Source organism: Bos javanicus, chromosome 18, assembly GCF_032452875.1.
Source record: "Bos javanicus breed banteng chromosome 18, ARS-OSU_banteng_1.0, whole genome shotgun sequence".
Taxonomy (NCBI): domain Eukaryota; kingdom Metazoa; phylum Chordata; class Mammalia; order Artiodactyla; family Bovidae; genus Bos; species Bos javanicus.
The window spans coordinates 49,032,726-49,057,299 of record NC_083885.1 but is presented as its reverse complement, the minus strand read 5'-3'; the positions used below and the strand labels follow the sequence as shown (position 1 = coordinate 49,057,299).

The window sequence follows — 24,574 nt, the reverse complement described above, 5'->3', positions numbered from 1 at the left end:
TTGTCAGGGGGTGGGTGTGGAGGGTGTACTTCAGTCTTTTCTCGTACTGTTTCTCCCCACACCATTTGGCATATATATATATTTTTTTCCCCACAGAAAATGTATCCATTTCACCCAGGCCTCAAACACACTCATATACAGCAGTAGTTGGCTGTACTGCTGTTTTAAATCTCTATGTCTGTCTGTCTGTCATGCCTGTGTTCAGCCAGGCGGTCACAGAAACAGAGCCCCGATTCTTGGGGAATTCAGGGCCTGTGGCGAGGGGTGCTAAGGGGTAGGTGCTGACAGTGGCGGGGGTGGGGCAGAGACAGGACTAAGCTGGATTCTCTGCGTCTGCTCCACACTTTCTGCCCACACACCACCTTGAGGTCCCTGGTGCCACTGATGCCTGGAGGGCTCTGGGTAGGGGGTTCCCTCCTTGCTCTCCCAGGTGCTGGAGAGGGCGTGCGTAAAGCCCAAGCCAGCCTGGGGTGGTCACTGCCCAGAATGCAGAAGCAGCGGTGTCACCTGTCGGCTGGCTATTCTCCTGAAACCCAGGCTCGGCCCCCACGTCCCCAGCCGCAGCCTGGAGGGAAGGACTCAGCCAATGGCGTGTTTCTGAGGCTGGCAGCCCTGGGTCCCTCCGTTGTAGCCTATCCCCCTAAAGCCCATCTGCCTGCTGACCAGTTTCCTAACGTCAGGTCCCAAGGATCAGTCCTCCACTGAACGCACTCCACCCAACCTTTATGTTTCCAGCAAATTGCAGACATGGCAAGCTGATCATCCTAGCATGTGGACTGGTAAACTGGCTGCCTTTCCAGGCCTGGGTCGTCGATCTGGTCCCCATGAGAAGGCGGGTTACTGGCTGCTGGGCTGTAACTCACTGCCCGCCCCCGCCGCCCCGTCCCCCGACCTCCTTGCCAGAGACATGGCCCTGGCCCTTAGTGCGGCTGGAATCCTGGGGTCAGCCAAGCCTCCCCCCAAGCCTAGAGCCCTGCTCCATCAGCTCTCCCCACCAGCAGGCCTGGACCTGGGGTGGGGGGAAGCTCTACACACACTGCACACACACAAAACAAGAAAATGTTTTAATTGTAAAACTAACTTGAGGGAGGGGAGGGCAGGGCTGCGCTGAGGGGCCAGGAACCTGATTCTTCAAGCGGTGGTTCTGTCCCTGGAGCCACCCCGCAGGCCAAGGACTGTCTGTCCCCAGATGGGGGCTAGAGTGTTATAAAATGACAATATAAATAGACTTCTAGAAAAGAGGAGGCTGTCCAGGTGCAGTAGTCATGTTCTGCAGAGGCTGGGGGTGGGTGGGAAGCCCCGCCCCCTGGATCCCAGGTCCAGCCACACAGAGGGGTTCGGGGCGCGGGAAAAGGCCACTCTTCAGACATTCATGATCGACCCCTGCAATGGCTCGGGGGAGGGGCTGCGTGTCAGGCGAGGTCTCAGACACCCCCACTTGTAGGCTGGAGGACAGCGGAACTGGACCTTCCACACGCACACGCACGCACGCACACACTCACACACACGCACACCTTTCGTAGTGTTGTCTCCACCCCCGGCAGTCCCCATGGCAGATTTCCAGTGATGGGGGGCCGCCTGCCCTTCCTGGAGACAGGAAAACCCGGGGGACGGGCCTGTCCCAGAGGGTGGGGGCGTCTTGGGAGCCTCACTTGCTCCCACGAGTCCCTGTGTTTCTTTCAAAGTCACAAAATCAAAACCGGAGTTCAGTAGTAGGGTCCCGCACACCCCCCTGGCAAGGAGGGCGGCGCCACACGGAGTGTCTCCGGGGCTGGGAGGAGCGGGGGCCGGCCCCCCACTGGCCTCTGGCCGGGCAGGGGTGACCCAGGGGGCTCTTTGGTTCAGGGGTGGGGGTGACACCAGGCCTCATCGGGTGCGGTTCTGACGCATGAGGGGCACGATGCTGGCGGGAGGGCCCGCTTTGGCCAGGAACGGGTGTTTGAGCAGCTCGGCCGCTGTGGCTCGCTGGGCCGGGTCACGCACCAGCAGGCGGTCCAGGAAGCCCTTCAGGGACGGTGACACCTGTCGGGAGCAGGGCGAGAGGGTAGGTGAGCAGTCTGCTCACTTGCTGTCAGGTCGCCAGTTTCCTCCTGCCCAACAGGCCGATGGCATTTACTGCCCAGGGAGGGGCAGAGAGGCCCTCAGCACTGACAGCTTGGCCCCAGGGGCTCACCACCTCCCTACTTTCATGATTCGGCAGGAGTTGGCAAAGGCTGGGCCCTGGAGGCACCCCTTTTTCAGCAGGCAATTTCCCCACCAGAAGGTCCCCTTGCTGGACCTCACCAGCCAGCCTGAGCGCAAGCTCTGAGGGGCTGAGGGCGCAGAGTCCACATGGACGCTCGAGGCCTGGGGGGCATGGGGGCGACTCAGCACGCAGTAAGCACCACCTCAGAGCCATCAGCACCGAGCCCCGCCTACACCCAGCGCTCTCCTTGGGTTTGGGGCTGGGCGGTGCCCTCCCCCACCCACGTGTGGTCTCCCCCACGCCCACTGCCTGCGGGAGGGGCCCACCTTGTGCAGGTTCTTCAGTCGGGGTGGCAGGTTGTCCCGGATCATCTTCATGGCTTTGAGGGGTGGCTCATTGAAGTAAGGGGGCTCCCCATCCACCATCTCGATCACCATCACCCCCAGAGACCAGATGTCCACCTGTGGTGGGGGCAGGGCAGAAGGGCTGAGCTGTGTGGGTGTGGCCAGCGCTCAGGGGACACCCACAGACAGGTGGCCCTGCTTCCATTTTTGCCTCTGATACTGGGACCCAGCCTGCCAGACCCTATGCACTCCTCACCCAGGGAACCCTCTGAAGGGTTCTACCACCCTGCATCCATCCCCTTCTTTTTGCTACCCCCTCCCCCTGCCCCTGGATTCCTCTGGAGAACCCCCTCCTCGCTACTTCAGTCCATGGTGCATGACCAAGCTGTCTTAATCAGCAGAGTGCGGAAACAGTAACTGGTTCAGGAATGGACACGTGACCCAAGCTGAGCCAATCACAGTTGACCCTGAGACTTTAAACAAGATAGTCAGGAAAACAGTCCTCATTTCTGCTCTGATGGGGCAGCACCTGCCTGAGTGAGGGCTACACGGGGACAATCAGAGGCGGGAGGGACACTGCACACAGCTGGGCATGAAGCCTGTGCCCCCGCCAAACTTTACAGTCCTAGGGACCCACGGTTTTCCACTTTGCTAAATCCTTCTTGAGAAGGTTTTGTCACAGGCAGTCCTGGTGGAGATGGTCCCTCAGTATCTCCTACCAGCCTCCCCTCCCAGTGTGACCCCACTCCTGCCTGCGGTTCCCCAAGCTATGCTTCCACAGGCACCCTGGCCAGGCACTGGGTCCAGTCTTATTGACTGACTGTCCTCAGAGCCACAGGCACAGCTGGAAGACCTCAGGGCCAGACAGAGAATGGCAGGGAGTGAAGCAGGTCAGTGTAGGCAACACAGATGGGTGGGGGCTGTGACCAAGACCAGGGTTCCCCTGCTCCTCAGCACCTGACTGTTGCCATGAGGGAATGCAGCCTTCTGTGCCCATATCACTTGGCTTGCCACCAGGGGATCAAATTCAAACTCACGTGAGAGCTCTTTTTAAAAAAACGCTTGCAAGAGCATCTTCAGAGCACATCAGCCAGTTTGAAGCCTCTGCCCCAGGCTGGCAGGCAGGGCCAGGGCCCCTTCTGCCCAGCCTCCTGTTCCCATTGCCAAGCACTGGCTCCGAACTAGCACTCAGCCGGCGAGGAGTGCACGCAGGCAAGTCTACTTCGCCCCCCAAACAGTCCCTGGTGACCAAGCCCCCTCACCCAACACTCCGGCTGTTCTGGACTGCAACAGCGCAAACCAGTGCAGGGCGACTGGCTGCCTCTGGCTCACCTCTGGCCCATAGGGCAGGCGGGAGATGAGCTCTGGGGCCATCCAGTAGGGTGTGCCGACCAGGGACTTCCTCCGAGGCACCTCCTTGCTCACCTGGGCGCAGAACCCGAAGTCTGACAGCTTCACCTGGAGCAGGGTGCAGAAGCAGGGGTCAGAGGTGCTGGTGGGGCAGAGGCAGTTGCCTGTTTAATTCCTCAGCCTCCGACACGCTGGGTTTCTACATTTTGCCCAGAGGTTAGAGCCTGACCTCGGCTGAGCTCTGCCGTCTCCTGGCCGGGGCCCTCAGCGGTGTCAGCTGCCTGAGATCACACATCTGCCTCCTTGACAGGGTCTGTGCTGGGACTCCTGGGGGAGGCAGCCCGAGTCCCATGAGTACCAAAGGCTGGGCAGGGATTCGGCCTGAGGCTGGCTCCCAATGCCGTGCCCTGGGCCCTGGCTTCCCGGCAGGAGGCATGTCTTTAGTTGGTAGGGGGTGAGATGGATGCTGCCTGTCCCTCTGCAACAACCACCTCCTCAGAAACAAGGATTTACACCTTCTTGGGAACTATGGGCCCTATTCAGACTCCTGAGGATGTCAATGGACCCTCCAGAGAGCATTGCTCACACACTGCACATACAGTTCTGTGCTCACCCGTGTCCCCCAAACACATCTGTAGAATCTTCAGGTGTTCATGACCCCAACTGAGACTCCCTGGGAAGCAAAGCCTTCCCCCGAGCCCCCGCCTCTGTGAACTGGCTTAACTTTCCTGGGGGAGGGCAGGCAGATCACCAACCAGAATCTGGTGAAAGTCAAGGGCCCCATCCCCCTGAAAAATCACATCTGCTCTTGGAATACGAATGCAGGTTCTAGGATCAGGAAGCTCATCCATGGACTGCAAACTCGGAGCTTCGGTCCAGAAGACAGGACTGAGAGTCCGCAGCCCAGTCCTGGATGCCAGGCCAGGAGCAGGTTGTCACGTGGCTGAGAGCGGTGGCCGGCCACCCAGATGCAGTCTCCCCGCTCTGGGTCCAGGGCTACACTCCAGCTCTCAGCGGCTGGGGCTGATGACGGCAGAGGCCCCCACTCACCTGGACCCCTGACTCTGGACTGATGCACGAGGAATGAATACACGTACTGCTCCTCAAGGGACTGAATGGGGGCTGGGCTCACCCACCCGCAGGGGGAGAGCTGGGCAGAGGCCGGGGGAGGCCAAGCCACCCCCCACCACTGCTCACCCTGCCGTCGTGGGTCAGCAGGATGGAGTCGCTCTTGATGTCCCGGTGGATGACTCCCTGGGCGTGGAGCACAGACAGGGCCTGCAGCACGGCCAGGCACACGGCGGCGATCTGCTCCTCGTTCATCCTGGGAGGGCAGGGCAGGTGGGGGGAGGGGAGTGAGAGGGGCAGACAGGGGCCCTAGCCTGGGGTCTGATGGGGACACGGCCCCGCCCCGGAGGTGTGATGGGGACAGTGTGTTGGTTCTGAGAGGTGGCCCCACCCTAAGGCGTCTGGAGGGGAGCAGTCCTGATATGGGCGAGGTCTGGGGGCACTCTGGGGACCCAGCAGCGTCCAGCTGCCCGGCTGTACCTGGTGTGCGTGACGATGTCGGTGAGGGCGCCTCCCTCCAGGAACTCCATCACCACCCAGAGCTCGTCCCCAACCAGGTAGCTGTTGTACATCTCCACCACGTTCTCATGCTGGTAGTCCCTCATGATCACCACCTGCATGCAGGAGGCGGGGTCGGCACGGCGCGGGGAGGACCAGCAGCCCCTGCTGCCAGAGCCCGCCCTCTCGGCCTCGGGGGGCCCTGCCAAACTGCAGGTCCAGTTGCACCCGCCACTCCTGCTCATCGAGGTCCAGTCCAGGGACTGTCCTCCCACGCCTGAAGCCAAGAAACCCAGAAGGCAGCGAGGGGCCTGACATCTGTATTCTCTTCCGGGGTGCTCCCACCCCATGCACACCTCACGCTGCTGATGTTGATCTCTGACCAGCCCTGAGTGGGTCTGCGAGTAGCCCTGATGGCCAGGCTGGCACTGGGAGAGGGCGCTGGGACGAGAGCATTAAGCACAGGGCTGAGACCAGGACAAGCAGGCGGCTCAGACACAAGGTGGGGGTGGGGGTTAGATTCCAGGGGCAGGAAGGCCTAGCAAGGCAAAGCCTGGAGGGGGAGCGTGACGCTCACTGCGTGCAGCTCCGGCAGCCATGTTAAACGTGCGCCCTGCGTGCTGCACTGGGGGAGGGGCGACAGGCTCAGGCCTGGGGGGCTGGGGTAGCAACGGGGAGGCTAACCCTGGGGACTGGGGTGGTGGGGCCTCTCCGAGATGGGGAACCAGGAGAGGCAGGTGTGGGGTCAACAGTGTGGGGCCAGTATGGGACTTCGTGGTGAGGGGCCTGGAAGGCACACAGAGGGTCAGTGGGGCTCAGGGCCTGGAGCTGGGGCTCAGGGCCTGGCCAGGACAGGACGGCATGGCAGTGGGTATCGTGGGGACAGAGGACACAGCCTGGGGAGGCATGAAGAGCGAGGACAGGAGCTGGGCTCAGAACTCACACCTGGCAAACCCCAGCCCCATAGGGCCTCTCCTGGTTCTCAGCCCTGCATGCCCTCTAAACCGTGGGGTAGGGGAGCCCCGGGAGGAGTGGGACAGCTGGGGGGGGCAGGTGGGGAGGCGGGGAGCCCCGGGAGGATGGGGGCAGGTGCGGGAGCCCTGGGAGAAGCAGGGCAGCCCTGGGAGGAGCCGGGGGGCCCTGGGAGGAGCCGGGGGTCAGGGGAGCCCTAGGGGGAGTGGGGCAGGTGGGAGGGTGGGGGATCCCTGGGGGGAGCAGGGGGGCCCCAGGAGGAGCATGGGGGGCAGGGGAGCCCTATGGGGACGGGGCGGCAGGCCCACCTCGTTGAAGAGCAGCTCCCGCCGCTGCTGCTTGCGCAGGTCCATCTTCTTGACGGCTACCAGCCTGCCGGAGCTGCGCACGGTAGCGATGCACACGATGCCGGTGGAGCCCTCGCCAATCTTGATGAAGTTGTCCAGGTAGGAACGGGGGTCGCCAGGGTCCACCACCAGCTGCAGGGCAGCCCGGAACTGCTCGTGAGACACTCGCTGGGGTTCCCGCTGTGGTGAGCGGGGGCCGGGGGGCCCGGGGGGGGGGGGCCCGGCGGGGGCGGCGAGGGCACGGGCTGGAGGGGCCAGCTGGGGCTCAGAGGCATGGGGGCCCAGCACTCCAGGGCTGGGGGCGCCGTGGGCTCGGGCAGTGGGCCGGGAGGAGGAGGACTGGGGGACAGCCAGGCCCCCCACTGATGGCCCGTTGGGGGCCATGTTGTGAGGCTCCCCCTGTAACAGAAAAGAGAGGCGGCTGTCAGGGGAGGGGCTGGGGGACAGGGATCCCGGCTGCGGAACAGACAATGGCGGTCAAGATGGAGATGGACAGTGGGCTGGGGCAGGCTGGAGTTGGTGGGTGGGAACAGGGTGGGCAAGGCAACGGTCAGGGGTCCTGGGGTGGGGGAGTGGTTACCTGGGTGCCCCGGGACGGGTGGTCCGTGTCGGCCCGCGGGTACGTGTTAAAGGGCCGGCCAGCCGCCACTTTCGCCCCGCTGGCTAGACTGGCGGGTTGGTGGGGGGTGCCGACGTCAGGCCCAGAGAGGGGGCGCTTGTCCCGGGAGGACTCCTGGGGCCCTCCCGAGCCTTCCCTGGAAGACTTGGGCCTCTTGTCTGGCCCCGCCCGCTGCCTGTCTCCAGTGCTGCCACCCGCCTCGCCATGACTGGCCCCCCGGCCTTGGCTGCCCGCCTTCTCTGTGCCCCCTCTGGCTGTGGCGGCCTGCTCCGCGGGCATCCCGTTTTCCTGGCGGGCACGGGCGGGTGGCGGCGGGCTGTCTCTCCGCAGGGAGTTGGAGCGCGTCACCGACATGTTCTCGAACTCGTCGAGCAGCAGCGTGAGGGCCCCATCCTTGGCGCCTTTGCTGCCCCGCACGATGGTCTGGGGTCCAGGGCAATGGCAGGGTGGGGGCCGGGCAAGGAGGAGGGGGACACAGGACGTGCATCCAACACAGGCGGACAGGACAACACAACACACACAGAGACAAGACAGAGACGGAATGAAGAAATGCCATGGGTGATGGTGGGCTGGGAGGGCGGGGCGGCGGGGGAGGCCCCACAGTCCCTCCCCCAGCACCGAGCCTCGTGACAGGAGGGGAGCTGCCCCCCATCAGGTTGTTGCCCCTGGGCTGGGAGCATCGGTTCCCAGGATGCCCCTCAGAGAAGCACCCCCTGCCTTTTCCTTGTTCTCCAGACTTGGGGGGGTGCAGGGGAAGGAGGGCAGAGACTGCGCCAGCCCATAACAAGCTCTGGAAAGCTGCAAATTACAGGATGTGGGGGCCAGGGCCCGGCTTGGCACCTCCTTCCCTGCAGCCTGGCAGGGCTGTGAGCCCCGAACACGCCCTCTGTTTCCGTGGAGGCTGAGGGTGGGGTGAAGGTAAAGTGACAAAGGTCTGGGCCCGGAGCAGAGGGCAAGAGTGCCCGAGGGCCGGTGCCAGTGAACGCGAACCAGCACCCTGTGTGCCCCAGGCGCACCCTGCCTGCTGTGGCCACTGTCCTGATCCACCGCACTGCCTCCAGGCTCCCCCTAGGGGCCCCCACCCTCCAGCTCCAGGCACACGGGGCCTCTTAACTGCTCCTCAGACACACCAGACATACCGCAGCCTCAGGCACTGGCTGCTCATTCAGCCTGGAGCCCTTCGCCCCCGTCTGCCCGGGGCTCCCCTCCTCAGTGCGCCCCCTTCAGATCTCTGCTGCTGGCTCTCCCTGACTTCCTGTGGTCTAAAACGCCAGCCTCGAACCCTCCCTATCCCGCTCTCTTGCTTTCCTTTTCTCAGAGCACTCAGAACCAGCGGACGTGAAGCATGTGTACAGCTGTCCGTGGCCTGCTCCCCTGGTGCAGTGTTCGTGAGGGTGGCCACTGTTTCTTCCTGGCTGCACCTGAGGCCCAGAACAGTGGCTGGTACGCAGAAGGCCTCAGTAAGTACCTGCTGAGCCCATGAGTGAGCAAGTGAGGCGGGCAGGCTGGGAAGGGGCTGCCGGTGCAGAGCACAGGCCCCAGTCCTGTGCGTCAGTCACTGGCAGGCAGAGCCATGGGCTGCCAGACAACCTGAGGCCAGCACTGCCTGATATGTGCAGAAAACTCGAACCCCGCAAACCCACCGACAGGCCACCGTGCCCTGTGGGCAGCGCCTGCCCCTGCCTCTCCTGGACCCTGGCTGCTAGTAGGGCAGCCTGGTCTTGCCCCAGGGGCCCAGTGAAACAAGGGAGACACCTGCTCAAGCTTCGGTGCTGGAATAAGAGGTCAGGAATCCCTGGCAGTTGGGGAGGATTTTTAGGAAGTGCCTGAATGAGGGCATGACCAGCAGGCATGCAGCCACAGGGCCTGGCAGGGGGGTGGAACCAAAGTGGGCTGGGTGCGGCCAGTGGGCCCAGAAGAGCCAGCACCCTGCCTGCGTGGGCGGCTGCCCCTCCAGTGGCCCCAGCCGATTCATCAGAAGGCAGAAACAGACTTGGATGTAAAGTCTTGCTTTTCTAGGCAGTGGCAAAGAATTCAAAGTATCCCAAGCCCCCTGCCTGGGGCACACAAACACCTCAGTGGGAGACCCTGGAGGAGAGCATCTGCCTGCGGCTCCTCCCGCCAGGCTGGGCTGGGCACGGCACCCAGGGCACCAGCGAGGATGAGTCAGCCCCAGGCCTGATGACCAGCCCACACATTCCCACCCCCACCCCTCGGAACAACCCAGGCTGACTTCCTGGTTTCCACTGCCCTTCAGGTGAAGTCTGTGCTCCGAGGCCGGCTTTGCAGGCTGTGGGGGCCACACCCCCTGCCCCTAGAACAGCCTCACCACAGGCCACGCCCGGGGAGCCAAGACCATGGAGACAGGAACGGGGTTAAGAGCATGGGCCTTGGAAACGCACCTTGATTAAAATCCCAGCTCGGCACGTTTGCTTAGATGGCAGGGAAAAAACTGAAACCACCCCCCGCCCCGCCCCCTGAGCTTCACGCGGGCTGTTTCCTCCACTAACAAGCCCTGGCTCTCCACCATCTGCCTGAATGACTCCTCCTGTCCTCTGCCCTCAGGGCTCAGCTCAGGTGACCCTGACTCCAGGAAGCTGGCCTGGACCCTGGGGCTGGGTCAGACGGCCCCTCGGGCCTCTCCTGGCCCAGCCCTGACCACTGGGGCGGTCACCACGTGGGAACTGGTCTGTCCCTCTGCCTGCGATGGGAGGCCTGTCAAGACCCAGGACGAGTTTGTGGTCCTGGGGACAGGAGCACAGGGCTCAGGACAGACAAATGAGTTGGGGCTGGCATGGGGGATCGTCAGAGGGTCAAGGTCAGCGGAGGCTTCTCAGGAAGGGAAGGTGGGTTGGCGCTGGTGCCAGGTGAGGGATCAGTGGTGGATAGGTGAGTGAAAGGTGAGGATGGGGGGTGTGGTTGGGGTGCATCTGTTTGGTGGGCAGCAAGGGAGGGTCCAGTGTGGTGCTGAGGCCTGGGGTCACCCCACAGGGGTCGGCGCAGGTCAGGAGAAGCAGCAGCGGGCGCCAGCATACCTTGGGGGCCCCAGGCTGGATGGAGGTGATGCAGGCGGGGTCGATGAGGGGCTTGGGCCGGCGGGCCGACTCCTCGATCAGGCTCTGCCACTGGCGGGGCAGCCCAGTGAACTTCTGCTCATGCTGGTCGAAGCCCGTGTGCACGCGGTGCTCGAAGTTAGACGGCGCCGAGATCTCGACCCGCTTCTTCTTCTTCCCGAACATGGCTCCAGGCTCTCTGCGTGGAGAGTGCAGAGTGGGGCCCCGGTTGGCAGCCTGAGGAAGGGCGCGGCTCGCCAGGACCTGCTGCTTCTCCTCCATCCCTCCCTGGTCTCCCCACGCCCCCACCCTTTCCACAGACCGCACCCCATCTGCAGCCCGAGGGACCCTGTGAACACTCCAGTCAGGCCCCTGGCTCAGAGCCCACTGGCGGCCCCACCCCACTCAGGTAAAAAGGTGAGCACTCCCAGTGGGCTTCTCTGCTCTCAGCTCTTCCTCTGGCTCACGGTGGCTTCTGACCTCAGGGCCTCTGCCGTGGCAGCTCCCTCTGTGGGGACTGACGCCTGACTCCCGCCCGCTTCAGGTGGCAGTCGCTGGTGGCTCCTCTCCTGAACATACCCCAGGCCCCCTGTCCTTCCACCCCATCTCGCAGCATGTCTAACTTCTGGAAACTGCGCTGCTCAGTCTTATGTTTGGGCTTCTCTAGTGGCTCAGATGGTTAAGAATCCGCCTGTGATGCAGGAGACCTGGGTTCGATCCCTGGGTCAGGCAGATGCCCTGGAGAAGGGAACGGCCACCTGCCCCAGTGTACCTGCCTGGAGAATCCCACGAACAGAGGAGCCTGGCCGGCTACAGTCCATGGGGTCATAAAGAATCGAACTCGACTGAGCGACTCACACACACACAGCCAGTCTTGTGTTTACATTTCAGCGTTTACAACTCCCATCGAGACTCCCGGTGCCACAGGCCCGGTCTCATCTGCCGCCCCCCGTCCCAGCCCCCGCCCAACACACAGGATGTGCTCTGTGACTGGTGCCTAAGGCCTGCCACCTCTGTGCCTGCTTTCTCACCCTGGACTGTGGGCTAGAAACAGCATGTACCTCTGGTTACTTGTTCAACACATGGTTACCAAGCCCCTGTCCGATGCGTGACTCCTAGGCAGCCTCACTAACATACCCCCACTTTACAGATGAGGAGACTGAGGCTTAGAGGAGGAGGCAAGTTCCTCACAGAGTGGGGCAAGACCCACTTCATGAAGGATCCTAAAAGACTAAACTGCCCGTCTTTAGGGCCCGTGGTTTCCAGGCCGGTCCTCACAACAGTCCTGGCGCAACAGTGGTAAATGCTCAGCGAAAGTGAAGGTCGCTCAGTCCAACTCTTCGTGACCCCTTGGACTGGAGCCCGCCACGCTCCTCTGTCCACGGAATTCTCCAGGCAAGAATACTGGAGTGGGTACCCACGCCCTTCCCGAACCTATGAAAGCTGAATTTAAAAACCAAAGGGGCTGAAGGGGACATGCGGAATGGTGGTGTCCCACAGAGGGGGCCGGAGACATGAAGAGCAGGGAAACCAGATGGCCAGAGTGCAAATCTCTCTGTGCCACCTACTGTGACCCTGGGCAAGTGACTTAGCCTGTCTGTGACTCGGCTTGACCCCCATGGGGCGGCTGCCGGGAGGATTAATGAGTTAATTAATGAGCAGGGCTCGGTGCGGGGCATGGAAGGAGGGCCCAGTTGGCCTTTGCTCTTCTGATGCCGAGGATGACTCCCAGCTGTGTCAGGGGCCCAGGTGCTGCGCCCCCCAGAACCCCGGTCCCACACACATGCCCCTGGAGCCCCACAGACCTGCTTTGTTGCTGGCTCTGCTACAAGTGCCCTTGGGCGGGTGATGTCTCCTCTTGGGGCTTTGGGTTACTCATCTGTAAAGTGGGAAGAAAACATCCTTTGCTTACTCATCCATCCAGCCATCAGTAACTCACTCCTTTGAGGCCAGCCTTGTGCTGGTCCGTGTGAGGGACAGAGTGGTGACCCAGACAGCCTCTGAAGGCCCAGGATGGTCGGGGCTGGGGTCACAGAGTACCAGACCCAGCCTGCAGGGACGGCAGGGTAGGGATACTGGAGGCTTCCCAGAAAAGGGCTTGTGTGAACTGAGACCCGAAGGACGAGGGGAAGTGCACTGGGTGGGGATTTCGATCTGGCTCAGGCTGGCTCTTCAGCACCTGGCACAGTGCCCGGCATGTGGTCGGCCCCAGCACAGTGAGTCTCGTGACCCAGTGAGGACGCTCGTGAGCGGATCCACGATGCGGCCCGGCAGCCCCTGGTTGTCCTCCCGGCTCCTTTCCCGGGAGCAGGGCGTGAGGGCGGAAAGGCCGCCATCCCCAGCCCAGAGGTGGGGCCATCGGTGGGCAGCCATCCAGGAGAACCGGTTTGGCAGCAGGAGCCCAGTGGGAGGCGGGTGGGGACCCAAGCAGCCAACCTGTCTCAACTGGCCTGGGCCTCCTGGCCAGCAGGTGGCCAGAGCCAGGGCTCTGCCAGGGGAACAGACCTGGCCAGGGTCAGGGGCCCTCTGCCCCAGCCTCTTCTCTACCCCCACCAAGCCAGGAGCCCCTTCAGTGCGGCTCCCCCATTCCAGCCCCCAGAACACTGTGCATTCCACCCTCCCAGGCCTCGGGGACCCTGACCAATCCCGTTCTCCCTCCAGGCTTCTCTGCCCTCGCCTCCCTTGCAGCTCCAGCTCCTCTACTCGTCCCTACACCCCGACTCTCCCCCATCTGCCCAGACGTGCGCCCCCCTCACCCGCCCACCCTGGTCCCACTGCCTCCTGTCTGCCCAGATTTGCCCCCATCTGGCTTCAGGCCCAGCCTCACTCCTCACCTTGGCCTCTCTCACTCTGCCTGCCCATCCCCACCCCCCAGCCCGTGGCCTGCGGGCCCCAAGTCAGCTCTGAGCCCTCTGCAGGACAGGATTAGCCGCATGACCCCTCACTAAACCCGGGAGAGGGAGGAGCTTAGGATCCAAACGGGGTGGGCAGGAGGCAGCTTGCTAGAGGGGGCAGCCAACCCAGGATGCCCACCCGCGAGCCCCCAGGCCCCCCAGCCCCCGCCCCCTGCGGATGGGGAGAGAGGGGCACACCTCCGGATATTTGCCTGGGGCCACCCCTTCCCTCTGGGCGCTGCACAGAGGGCAGGACAAACAGAGGAACTGGCCGTGTTTATAGTGGCCAGGCGGGAGCCCCACCCCGGGCAGCTCTGAGCACTGCGGGCTCCCCTGACCCCTCCAGCAGTCCCCAAGCACCTGACTTTACTGGAGCCACAGAGGGGAGGGAGAGGAGCTGCCACATGTGAAGGGAGGGGCCTGGCCAGGAGCAGCGGGGTGTCAAGGAGTGGGCGCTGGGTTCCCAGGCACGCCCAGAACTCAGGAGTCAGACAGCACAGGGCCCAGAGGCCGGCTCTGCTGCGAGGCTGAGCCAGCCCACGGGGGAAGCACGCTGCGTGGCCCTGGGCCAGCAGCTCTATGCCTCATTTTCCTCTTCTGTTAGAGGAGAACCGAGATAGTACCTGTTTCCAGGAGTTCTTGCAAGCAGTCACAGAGAACCCAGCGCGATGGCCTGGCCCCAGGGCCGGTGCACACAACAAGGGAGCGGGCAGTAGACATCGGTCACCCTGACAGTAACAGCGGTCCCGCCGGCCCCTCTGCTAAGCACTCGACCCACAGTCTGCACGCCCGACCCCGGAGGAAGGGGCCAACTTGGGCCTTGTGTTACAGACAAGGAGAATGAGGCACAGAGAGGGCACACACAGCTTGGGAAGCAGAGTGGACTCAAGACACCAGGCTGGCCTAACCCGAGTCCGGGCCCCGCCAGTTCTCGGAACGATAGCAGCCACATCCTCGGAGACACGAGTGTGCCCGGGCCTGCTCTGTGTCTAATCGCATTCCACCCTTGCCCCTAACCTGTGAGACAGGCATGGCCATCATCCCCAATTCACAGGTGGGAAGACTGAGGCCCAGCGAGGGGAACCCTAGGATTTGAACCCAGGCAGTTGGAGACTTGCCTATCCTGTGGTTGTGCTTCCGTGTCATCATCGTCATCAACTCCCAGGCTGTCCCTGGTCTCTGCCCCTTCCTCCCTCCTTCCCCTTCCTCTGTCCACCCAGACACTGCGTTTTCTCTCCTGCCCTGACCCGTCCTGGCGGAGAGGGTCCCTCCTCCTCCGACCTGCCCAGGCCCCAGTGGTAGGTGGGAGGCGGTGTAAAGTGGGGACCCACCGCCGCCACCCTCCACCCCCCAGGGCTCCTCCCTCGCCTATTCCACAGGCCTTCAGCACGTCCGTCTGCAGCGAGAAAGCAGTCCAAGAGCCAGTGCCAGCCACCAAACGTGGTTTACTGCGGCTCAGCCCCAGGACTCGCACCACCACCTCTACCACCATGGGGGACCCTGAGCCTGCACAGATGCCGATGCTGAGCTCACTGCCTCCCAGGACTCCCGTGGAGTGGCTGACCTCACTCCCATTGTGCAGATGCGGAAACTGAGGCTCACAAAGGTGAAACCTCTTGCTACGATCACCAAGCAGAGGTGGGCATGGAAGACAGTTGCTCCACTGCAGAGTCAACATCCTTAAACTCTGCCCCATGGCCCCCTCGCCCCTGCACGATCGGCCGGTCGGCTCTCCTCCCACAGGCCCCCTTGCCCCCTCTGGCCCAGCCACCTGGCCTCTTCACTGTTCTTCACACCCCGGACATGCCCCGATTCAGGGCCTTTGTTCTTGCAGTTGGGCCCCCACCAACTCTCTTCTCACTGATCTCCACATAGCTCCCTCCCTCTCTCTCTGTCTCTGCCCAAGTCTAGGCATGAATGTCCCTGTTCCCGTCCTCACACCTTCAGCGCCCTCCCTGCTTTATCTTTCCCCTCTGCACTCACCAAGTAACTCTGTGTGTGTGGGTGAGCCTTCGGTGTCTGCTCCTACGAGAATGTCAGTTCCTCCAGGGGAGCAGGGCCTGACCTCTGTCGAGTTCCCCACTGCCTATGACCCCAGTGCCTACGACGCAGCGTGGCAGGCACTCGAACATCTGGTGAATGAATACATTCACCTGAACCTGCTCCGTGGCGCCCCTGCTCAGACACCTCAGGTTTTGCCCAGGGTCTCTCTCTGGCAGAGAAAGGCCTGGAACCCAGAGGCGGAGGGTGAAGCCGTGACCCCAGCGACGTGGAACACGGGAGGGCAGGGCGCAGCCTGCAGCCACCGACGCGGGCAGAGAAGCATCTGAAGCTCACTGTTTGTTCCCCAACGCAGACACCTATTGATCCTACTCTAAAATGTTTATTTCAATTAAAAAAAAAAAAACTTGTGAATGATTTCACATGTGGGATGTGAAGGTTTTGCACCTGTCCAAGCAAAACCTTCCCATTTTCCAGTCACCCCCTGCACTCACAAGGCTCTGCCTGCTGACCTTCCGTGAGAAAAAAATGGCACCACGCTGCGGCTCCCCGCACCAAGGAAACGAATGCCCATGGAGGAGCCAGGTCTGCGAGTGTGACCGCGTGCTCGGGAGTGTGTTGTGTACACGTGTGTGTGTGCACGCAGACTTCTTTCCTCCTGCCCTGCCTGCAGCCCCGAATAAAACTGCCCCCACCCAACAGGGCAATGGAGGGTGCTGACTCGGCCAGGGTCCTGGGGCCCGAGTGGAGGACGCAGCAGGGGCCACGGCCGCCCTTTCCTAGTCACTGAAGTGAAACTAGAGCAGGAAGTGGGCAACGGAGACGCGCTCACCGGCCCCCTCACCCTTCTGCCATCATCTGCACCCACTGTCTCCAAAGGCCCCCTGGCTGCCTGCCTCCCTGCGCTGTGCTCTGACGCTGGACAGGGGTCTGGCTCACCTTGGCAGCCCTGGCAGGCTCTCACGGCCCCCCTGAAACTCCAGACCATTCCCCTCACACCTCTGCTCAGCTCTTGCTGCCCATCCACGTGCCCGCCCCCCCATTCTCCTCCTGCCTAGTCCTTGCAGGGAATCCTCAGGTACTGTCCCCAGACGCCGCCTCAAGCTTTGGGACTGACATGTGCCCAAGCTCTCTCCTTGGCAGACACCTGCTCTCCCCACAAAGGGCCCATCACACCCACCCACCATCTATTCCATCATCCTTGTCGGGTGAGAGCTGAGCTCTGCCAAGCCCGGGGCAGGGCCCACAGCAGAGGCCAGGAGAGCCAGGGATGTCCCTGCCCTTGCCAAGCTCACATTCGAGGGGAAAGGAGAGACAGTTCACAGCAGATATACCAGACAGCCAGCTAGTGAGTCAGATGGTGAGTGCTGAGAAGAAAAAGAGCAGGGATCAGCTGGGTGTGGAGGCTGAGGGGACGTGGGGATCTTCAGTGAAGCGGTCAGGGAGGGCCTCGAAGAGGAGGTCACACTAGAGCAGGGTGGGGAGAGGAGTGGGTGCCTGGGGGAGGAGGACCCTGGCCGCGAGAACAGCCAGCACAAAGGCCTGGGGCCGCAGAGTGCTTGAGGGCCAAAGAACAGAGCGGAGGCCGAGTGGCCGGGGCGGGGCGGGGGGCACAGGGAGGACTCGGCTCTTACCTGCGTGAGATGGAGCCGCAGGAAGGCTGTGAGCAGGGCAGGAGCAGGGAGGCTCGGAGGCGGAGGATGCGAGAGGCCAGCAGGAAGAGGGTGGACGGGACACGTGGGGCCTGTGGAGGCGGGAGCAGTGGGTAGGCTCTGGGTGCGCTGGACAGGTCGAGAAGGCTGGAGGCTTTGGTCTGGTCTTGCCCATGGCTGCATCCCCCCAGAGCCTGGCACCCGGTCCGTTCTCTCCCGGCCCTTAGCATCACCTAACATGTTACATGGTCACGATCCTGTCAGTTGTCTCTCAGCTAAGTCGGTGGCTCGGCGTGGGCAGGAATCGTGTTCCGGCTCTTATAGCTGGGTCCCAGTAACAGGGTTTTGCCCTGTGTGGTTACTGGGTGGGTGAAGGGGACACACGGGTTTCAGTGCTGACTCTGACCATGCTAAACCCTCTGGGTGGTTCCTGGGTGTGCGGGTGGAGAGGCCTCTCCTCTCCTGTTTCCCAAACTAGGAAACTGAGGCCCAGAGACAGGAAGTCCCTGCCAGGGCTGCCCAGCGCCGGGGCACAAAAGTGTCCACTCTGCCCCCTGGAGAAGACCTGTCACTGCCCCCTTAGCCTCCTGCCTCCCAGCAACCCTGGCTCCTGCCAAAGCTTCTGCTCCAGATGCAGGACCTAGAGGTTTATGGGGCGAGAACACGCACAAGAAACAACTCAGCCTCTGATGACCAGGACCGAGGTCAGAAAGGCCGCATGGTTAGGAGGGAATCTGAAGAAAACAAAACCCTCCACCGGGATGAGACTCCCCGCTGGGACTGAGCAGGGCCCCGCCCGCCGCGGGGCCTCACCTCCTCCCCACACTTCACCCTTGCCACAAGAGCCCCTCCTTTCCAGGCCTAGACACGCGGAGCCTGCTCCAGCCTCAGGGCCTCGGTACCCACTGCTCCCGCGGCCCACCTTCCTCGATCGTCAGGTCTTAGTGCAAACACATTGCCTGGCCCCCTGACAAAATTTGCACCCAGCTTTATACTTCTCCGTGGCATTTATTACCATCTTGCATTTTATATACCGGTTGATCCTAGGTCCTGCCTCCCATCCCTGCCCCCAGGAGGGGAGCGGTGGCTCCCCAAGAACAGGGGCCTTTGTCTGTCTTGTTCTTGCTGCACCCCTGGCAGCTAGAGCGGGCCTGGCGCACAGCAGGCACCAGTAATAGCTGTGCTGTGACTGAGTGATGCCACTGCCGCGGTGATGAGGCTGGACTCCAGGAGCAGCAGGGCAGAGGGTTAGACAGGAGTCCCCAAGCCCTGTTCACACTGCCTGGAAGTCTGACCTTGACGCCTGCAAAGGAACTGCGCTTCCTTAGAGTCTGGCTATTTAGCAAATAACCTGGCGTTTGTTCCGAACACAAGAGGTGCCCGGCTGTAAGCCCACTTCCCCAGGCCCTGCCACCATGCAGCCTAGGCAGGCAATTTGAGCAGGTGGCAGTAAATCTCGGCCAGAGGCACATCACACAGAGGGTACGCCGCCAGAGACCGTGAGTCCCCACGATGGGTGAAACCCCACAAAGAGACACATATCCGGGGCCACCCTGGCCTGGGGGAGCAGGGCCTGGAGCTGGCCGTGCAGGGAGCAAGGGGCAGCCTGCTCTCCGTGTTCCGGCCACACCGCAGGCCTCTGCCCACAAGGACTCCGAGGGCAGCTGGTGAGGAAGAGTGGACACCCAGGCTTGTGGCTCCTCTACCACCGTCAAGCCGTGGGCCGGGAGATCGTGACTCTGGGCCTCTATGTCCTTGTCTGCAAACTGGGGGGTCATGATGGTTCCTCTCTCCCCAGGGGATGTTCGAATGATGGAAAGAGGTGACCTGGCAAAGTGTTCAGAGCAGTGCCTGGCACCAAGTGGGTCCTCACCGCTACAGGCTGACTGCGGTTATTAGCGCTGCTGTTGTTTCCGCGCGAATAAAGGAACAGATGAAGGAAAGAGGGTCCCCAGAGCAGGGTTCCCAGAGCAGGGTCGCCCGAGCAGGGCCCCCTGAGCAGGGCCCCCCGAGCAGGGTCCCCGGAGCAGGGTCCCCAGAGCAGGGCCCCCCGAGCAGGGTCCCCATAGCAGACGTGCCAGTCCTCCTGTCGCTGTTAAGACGCTCCCTCTCCAGGGCTGGGATGGGGCAGCACAGTGGGCCCCCTTTATGTTCCGAGGGCCGGTCTGCCTCTCCCGCTAGACTGTGTCCCCCTGGAGGACAGGCCCTGGGGCCATCTCCGCCACCCTGCCCAGCACAGGTCTGGGCACAGCTCAGAGAATGTGGCTGGATGAAGAGACGGTGCTCCGAGCCCCCCGGGAGGCCAGGCGGCTCCTGTGGCAGCCCCAGGCTTGGCCCCCTGCCACCCGCCCCCCGGCCAGGCTCCACAGGGCACAGACACAAAGGGCACACTGTTGGAGTCCCTCAGCCCCCCGGGGAGGGGAATGGATGCCATAACAAACCTGAGAGTGTGGGCGAGCCCCCGGAGACTGGGGAAACCAGATTGAGACTTCATTCATTCCTCCCCTGAGGTGGGGCAGGAAGGAGGGGGGGCGGGAGGCAGAAAAGAGGCTCCAGAGGCCTCCCCGGCCCCCTAACCTAAGGGTTTCCGCCCTCCCACACAGACACACGTGCACACCCCCAAGATACAGAGCACACAAGGTCACGCCACAGTGCACAGAAGCTGACACAGACACGCAGCATGGGCGTCCAGCCACACATCCCCAGACCACAGGAACACACCCTCTGGTCACACGGCAAAGCCCCTGAAACGGGACAGTGGGAGCCTGGGCGCAGGAAGGGCCAGCCCGCCCTGAGCCTCAGCTCCTGCCTCGGGAACTCGGGCCCAGCAAGTGGCCGGAGCCGACTGCGTGGCGTCAGTGGGAGAAGGTGGGGAGCAGTCTTAAGAGGGGCCTGGCTCAGAGGAAGCCCTGGGAACAGAGGGTCACAACACTGGGGACCCACGGTCGGGACCCCAGGAAGTTAAGGACCCAGAAGCCCTTCCACAAACAGTGTAAAGAGCCATTCCAAAGATGCAAGGGCTCCGGAGAGATCTGGAGACGCATACAAGGATCCTGGGGGAAGCCGACGACACAAAGATAGACTTCAGCCGCCACCTACAAACACACTCACACACACGCATGCACACACACAATCCCAGACACTCCGTGACGGCTGGACTCACCTAGGAAGGCAGACCCCAAAACCCCATCCACCTAGGAGCCCTCCTGATACAGAAGGAGACCATGGGATCCACACACAGTGGGTAATGAGACCTACCACAGACCCAGGCATACACACCACCAAGTCTGTGGTCACCCAGTGACCCCTCAGAACCACCTCCATGCAAACCAGACCCCAAGAACACGCTCCCACAGAGATGCTCGGGGGAGGGGTATGTGTGGAGGGGGAACCTGTGCTGAGGCCTGGGCTAAGTCCCAGCAGACAGACACCTGCCATCTCCGCCTGAAACACACACGAGACCCCGCCCCTGGCCCAGAGAAAGGTGTGGCCCCTCGCATGCGCTCAGGTGGCTGCCCTCCCCCACACCCAGGCGGCCCGCCCCCTCCTCCTCGAGGCCGGGCCAGCTCACCTCCACCATCCTTGGCCCTCCCTCGGGCCTGGGCTGCCCGCAGTGGGGCAGGCCAGCAGACAGGGGGCTCCCAGCTGAAACGGAGCAGGGAGCCGGGATCGAGGGGTTCCCCTGGCCCACCGAGGAGAGCTGGCTGGCCTCTGTGCCCCAGCTGCCCTGGCAGCGGCTGGCAACTCGGCCCTGCCCTGGCAGGAGTTGAGCTTTGGCTGTGGCTCCAACCCCCGGGAGGGGTAGGGGGAGGGCGGGGCGGAGGGAGGCGGGGCTGAGCCTGGAAAGCCTGGGCCACGTGGCCCACAGCTGTCCCCGTGGAGGGGAGGGGACCCAACCACTGCCCCTGCGTAGGCAGGGTCAGTCTCCCACCACATACGCATGCCCCCATCTCAAGCCCAGGCCAGGCGAGGTGCCAGGGGAGCAGTGGCTACACAGCCCGGGGCTGCACGTCTGAGAGGGGCTGCCGGGCCAGTTAGGTGTGAAACAGTGGCCAGGGCTGCGGTGCGGGACAGGGCACCGCAGCATAAGCAGCCTCTCTGATGGGGAGGGTGGTGGGAGATCTGGGGCTTGCTGCGTCCCCTGGCACCCAGGCTGCGATTCTAGCAGGAACTTCAGAGGGCACAGTGACCGGGGCGCTCCTGCTCCGACACCCTTGCCCATCAAGATGAACTTGAGACTTGCAGGCTCGCCAGGGGAGATCATGGTGAACCGCCCCCTCACTGCCATATTTAGGTGTGAGGGGGGCTGGAAGGCCATGACGGCAATGGGGAGAAAGGTGGAGAGGGCCGGGACTTCTGTGTGCCATGCTGGCTGGCTGGCCAGGGTGTAATTAACCCTTCTGAAAATGAGTGGCCTGACTTTCCGGAGAACCTCCTCTGGGCTGGGGCGTGCTCTCAGCATGCATGAAGTCCTTTAGCTTACCACTGCCCTAAATGGGCAGGTACTTTATCAGGCCATTTTATCACGTGGACCAGGAGGCCTGACTGGCCTGGAAACCCCATCTACCCCTTCGGTCTACCACCTGCTCACTAAGCCAGGGGCTTCCAGCTGAGCCTGGGGCCGCTGCAGGGCAGGTCTCAGGGCCCCCTCCCCAGGGCCCAGGCTACCCCCTCCCCCGGCAGCATGAAGTACCTGTCAGGCAGCCACCCAGACAGGAGCCAAATGGGGCGGGTCCCCAAACCGGACCGGCTGGTTTGGGCTCTGGTGAGGGAGGCGGTCAGGACTGGGTAGGTCTGACCAGCCAAGGAAACTAGGTCCCACAGGGAAGGGACAGGGGAGGGCGGGGGAAGGAGGGAGCACCCCTCCTCCAAAAGGAAGTCTCACTGGAGACAAGGGGTCCTCCTGGGGACTGGCCTCAGGGGCAAGGAGATGTCCATTCAAGAACCCCTCACAGGGACTTCCCTGGTGGCCCAGTGGTTAAGACTCCATGCTCCCAGTGCAGGGGGACACTGGTTCAATTCCCGGTCAGAGAACTAGAGACTGCATGTCGAAACTAAGAGCCTGCATGCCACAACCAAACACCTGGAACAGCTAAAGGGGGAGAAAAAGGATCTCTCACGCCAGAACAGAACTGCATAATGGAAGTTTTAAAACATGCTCCCAGAGAGAGACTAAACTAACGAACCCCCATCACTCAGATTCTCAACTATAAGTTCTACCATACTTAGGCTTCCTCTCTCCCCTCCGTTTCTTCCCCTTCTCTCTGTCTCAGTCTCTGTCTCTTTATAACATGGAACATAGTTCAAAAGTCAGTGGCCCCGAAGGGGAAACACTGGCAGGTCGGCGCCCTCCTGCTTTGCCCCAGCTCGGCCGTGGAGTCACCTCTACTAGAGATTCTGTTGTTTTCTGAGAGCCTATGCATACCTGTGTGAGCGTGTGTGTGTGTACACACATGCATGTGCACACAGATGCTTTTGCACTTAAAAAACAATCATAAATGGCTGCACACCACACACTCAACTGCACTTTGCTTTTCTCAAGACCGTTCCTGGCTCGTCTGCGCCGCGGGCACCAGGAGGCGTTTGGCAGCGTCCAGTGGAGGTGAAGACACGCTGGGGACCTGGCGCGCTCTCCTGGATCCACCCCCAGGGACACACACGGGGAGGTGCACACGGCACAGTCTGAATCGGCGAGACTGGAAACAACACCAACGCTCGCCCACAGCAGGTGGATAATGAACTGTGTGATCCACTAGCCCCACACGAGAGTACACAATGGCGAGAACGAGCGACCCACAGCCATGTGTGGACGGACATCAAACATGATATTAAACAGAAGCAGTGAAACAAAACCCAACACATCCTAGGACTTTGTTCAGAAACAGTTCAAAACCAGGTAAAATGAAATATGCTCCTTAGGGATGCACACAAAGGGGGCAAAACCAAAGAGAAAAGGGAGGGAGCAACTGCCTCAAAAGTCAGGGAAGGGGCTGCCTCCAGGGGCGGGGGCAGGGGCTGGCACCATCTGTTACTTCAACTGGAGGAAGTGGTTACGTGGGTCTTCCCCTTAAAGTCATTGGTCATACTGTACATTTCTACTTTATGCGCTTTCCACATGTAGGCTAATTGTGATTTTAAATGAAAAAAAGATAGATACGTCTAATGATCTTACCAGGCTTCCATCTGTGCAAAGCACAGCCCCGCTGCTTTAGCAGCTGCGTGGAAGGGCCACGATGCCTTGAGCCAGTCCCCACGGGGCCAGGTCAGTGGCTTCCAGTCATTTGCTCTTACACATGGTGCGGCAGTGAGAACCGTGGGCAGAAGTCACCTCACAGGTGTGCCAGCATGTCTGTGGGCCAAGTGCCTACCAGGAGGACTGCCAGGCAAAGCACAGCACCGCCAGGCTGCCACTCTCAGCCCTTCCCTTGGCCTCAGGCCCAGGGTGTTCTCACACCCTCCCATCTTCCCCACTCAGACAGGTGAAGTCTGGCCCCTCTTGGCCTTGTTTTCATTCGCCTTTTGGTGCTTAGTAATTGCCGGCTTCCCAGATGGCGCAGCACCTGGGAAGAATCTGCCTGCCAATGCAGGAGACTCGGGTTCAACCCCTGAGTCGGGAAGATCCCCTGGAAGAGGCAATGGCAACCCACTCCAGTATTCTTGCCAGGGATATCCCATGGACAGAGGAGCCTGGTGGGTTCACGCTGTCACAGAGTCAGACACAACTTAGCGATTGAGCACACAGGCACTTAGTAACTGCGCATCCTTTTAAATTTGTAAAAGTCACCAGAACTCCTTTTCTGCTAACAGTCTCTTCAAAGCCTTTACCTCCTACATGCCGCATGACATAGACAAAAATGAAAAAGAAAAAAAGGTTGATTTTGGGACTTCCCTGGTAGTCCAGTGGTTAAGACTCCACACTTCCACTACAGGGGGTTCAAGCCCTGGTTGGGGAACTAAATTTCCACATGCCACACAGTGTGGCCAAAAAAAAAAAAAAGCCTTTGTTTTTCTGTGAGGGTCAAGACCTTTGTAAACCCACCCCAGCTCTTCCCACCTCTCCAGCCTCGTCTCCCCACCACCACCCCATTCACGGGTTCCATCTTGCATTCGTGTATTTTGTCAACAGAAGCAGAACACGTGCCCACCATGTGCCGTCCAGGCTGGGGCAGTGGTGCAGCATGGTCCCGGCCCCCGGGGCTTACAGTCCAGGACCACCCAGTGAAATGTGACATTCCAGCTGAGAAGGGTGGCTGGAGGGATGAGAGCACAGCGGAGCCGGGCTGGACCAGGCCGCCAGGGGAGTCAGGGGAGCCAAGGCAAGTTCTGAGGATGGCCTGCATCTGGAAGACATAACTCTGGCTGCACGTCTGAGGACGGGATGAAGGGGGCCTGAGTGGATGTGGGGACAGGTGACGAGACCGAAGCACTGCTCCGGGCAAATGGTGAAGGTGGCCACGGCCTGGCATGGAGGGAGGGCCCCAGACCAGAGGTGTGTCTGCCCACAATGTGCAACTCCTGTCAGATGGCGGCCGAGGGCAAGGCAGGCGCCAAGCGTGACTCTGAAAGTCGGTAAGTCACACTGCCATCTTTC

General features: G+C 61.8%; 1 protein-coding gene across 12 annotated transcripts in view; it reads right to left on the bottom strand.

The window, feature by feature from the left end:
- Window positions 1–1,049: 1,049 nt before the first annotated feature.
- Window positions 1,050–24,574, bottom strand: part of PAK4 (p21 (RAC1) activated kinase 4) — a 47,607-nt gene continuing 24,082 nt past the window's right edge. For 4 of the 12 annotated variants that reach the window (XM_061388225.1, XM_061388229.1, XM_061388230.1 and 1 more), the window contains exons 2-10: window positions 12,242–12,315; window positions 10,419–10,635; window positions 7,345–7,806; window positions 6,726–7,163; window positions 5,428–5,561; window positions 5,077–5,203; window positions 3,862–3,987; window positions 2,512–2,646; window positions 1,050–2,022 (exon numbers count right to left, since the gene is read on the bottom strand). In XM_061388225.1, coding sequence (XP_061244209.1) covers window positions 1,867–2,022; window positions 2,512–2,646; window positions 3,862–3,987; window positions 5,077–5,203; window positions 5,428–5,561; window positions 6,726–7,163; window positions 7,345–7,806; window positions 10,419–10,622 — 1,782 coding nt within the window. In that variant the 5' untranslated portion in view covers window positions 10,623–10,635; window positions 12,242–12,315 and the 3' untranslated portion in view covers window positions 1,050–1,866. Of the gene's footprint in view, window positions 2,023–2,511; window positions 2,647–3,861; window positions 3,988–5,076; window positions 5,204–5,427; window positions 5,562–6,725; window positions 7,164–7,344; window positions 7,807–10,418; window positions 10,674–12,241; window positions 12,316–16,965; window positions 17,076–20,554; window positions 20,750–24,574 lie in introns of those variants that run through there. The other 8 variants (XM_061388231.1, XM_061388224.1, XM_061388226.1 and 5 more) reach the window with 8 other exon arrangements.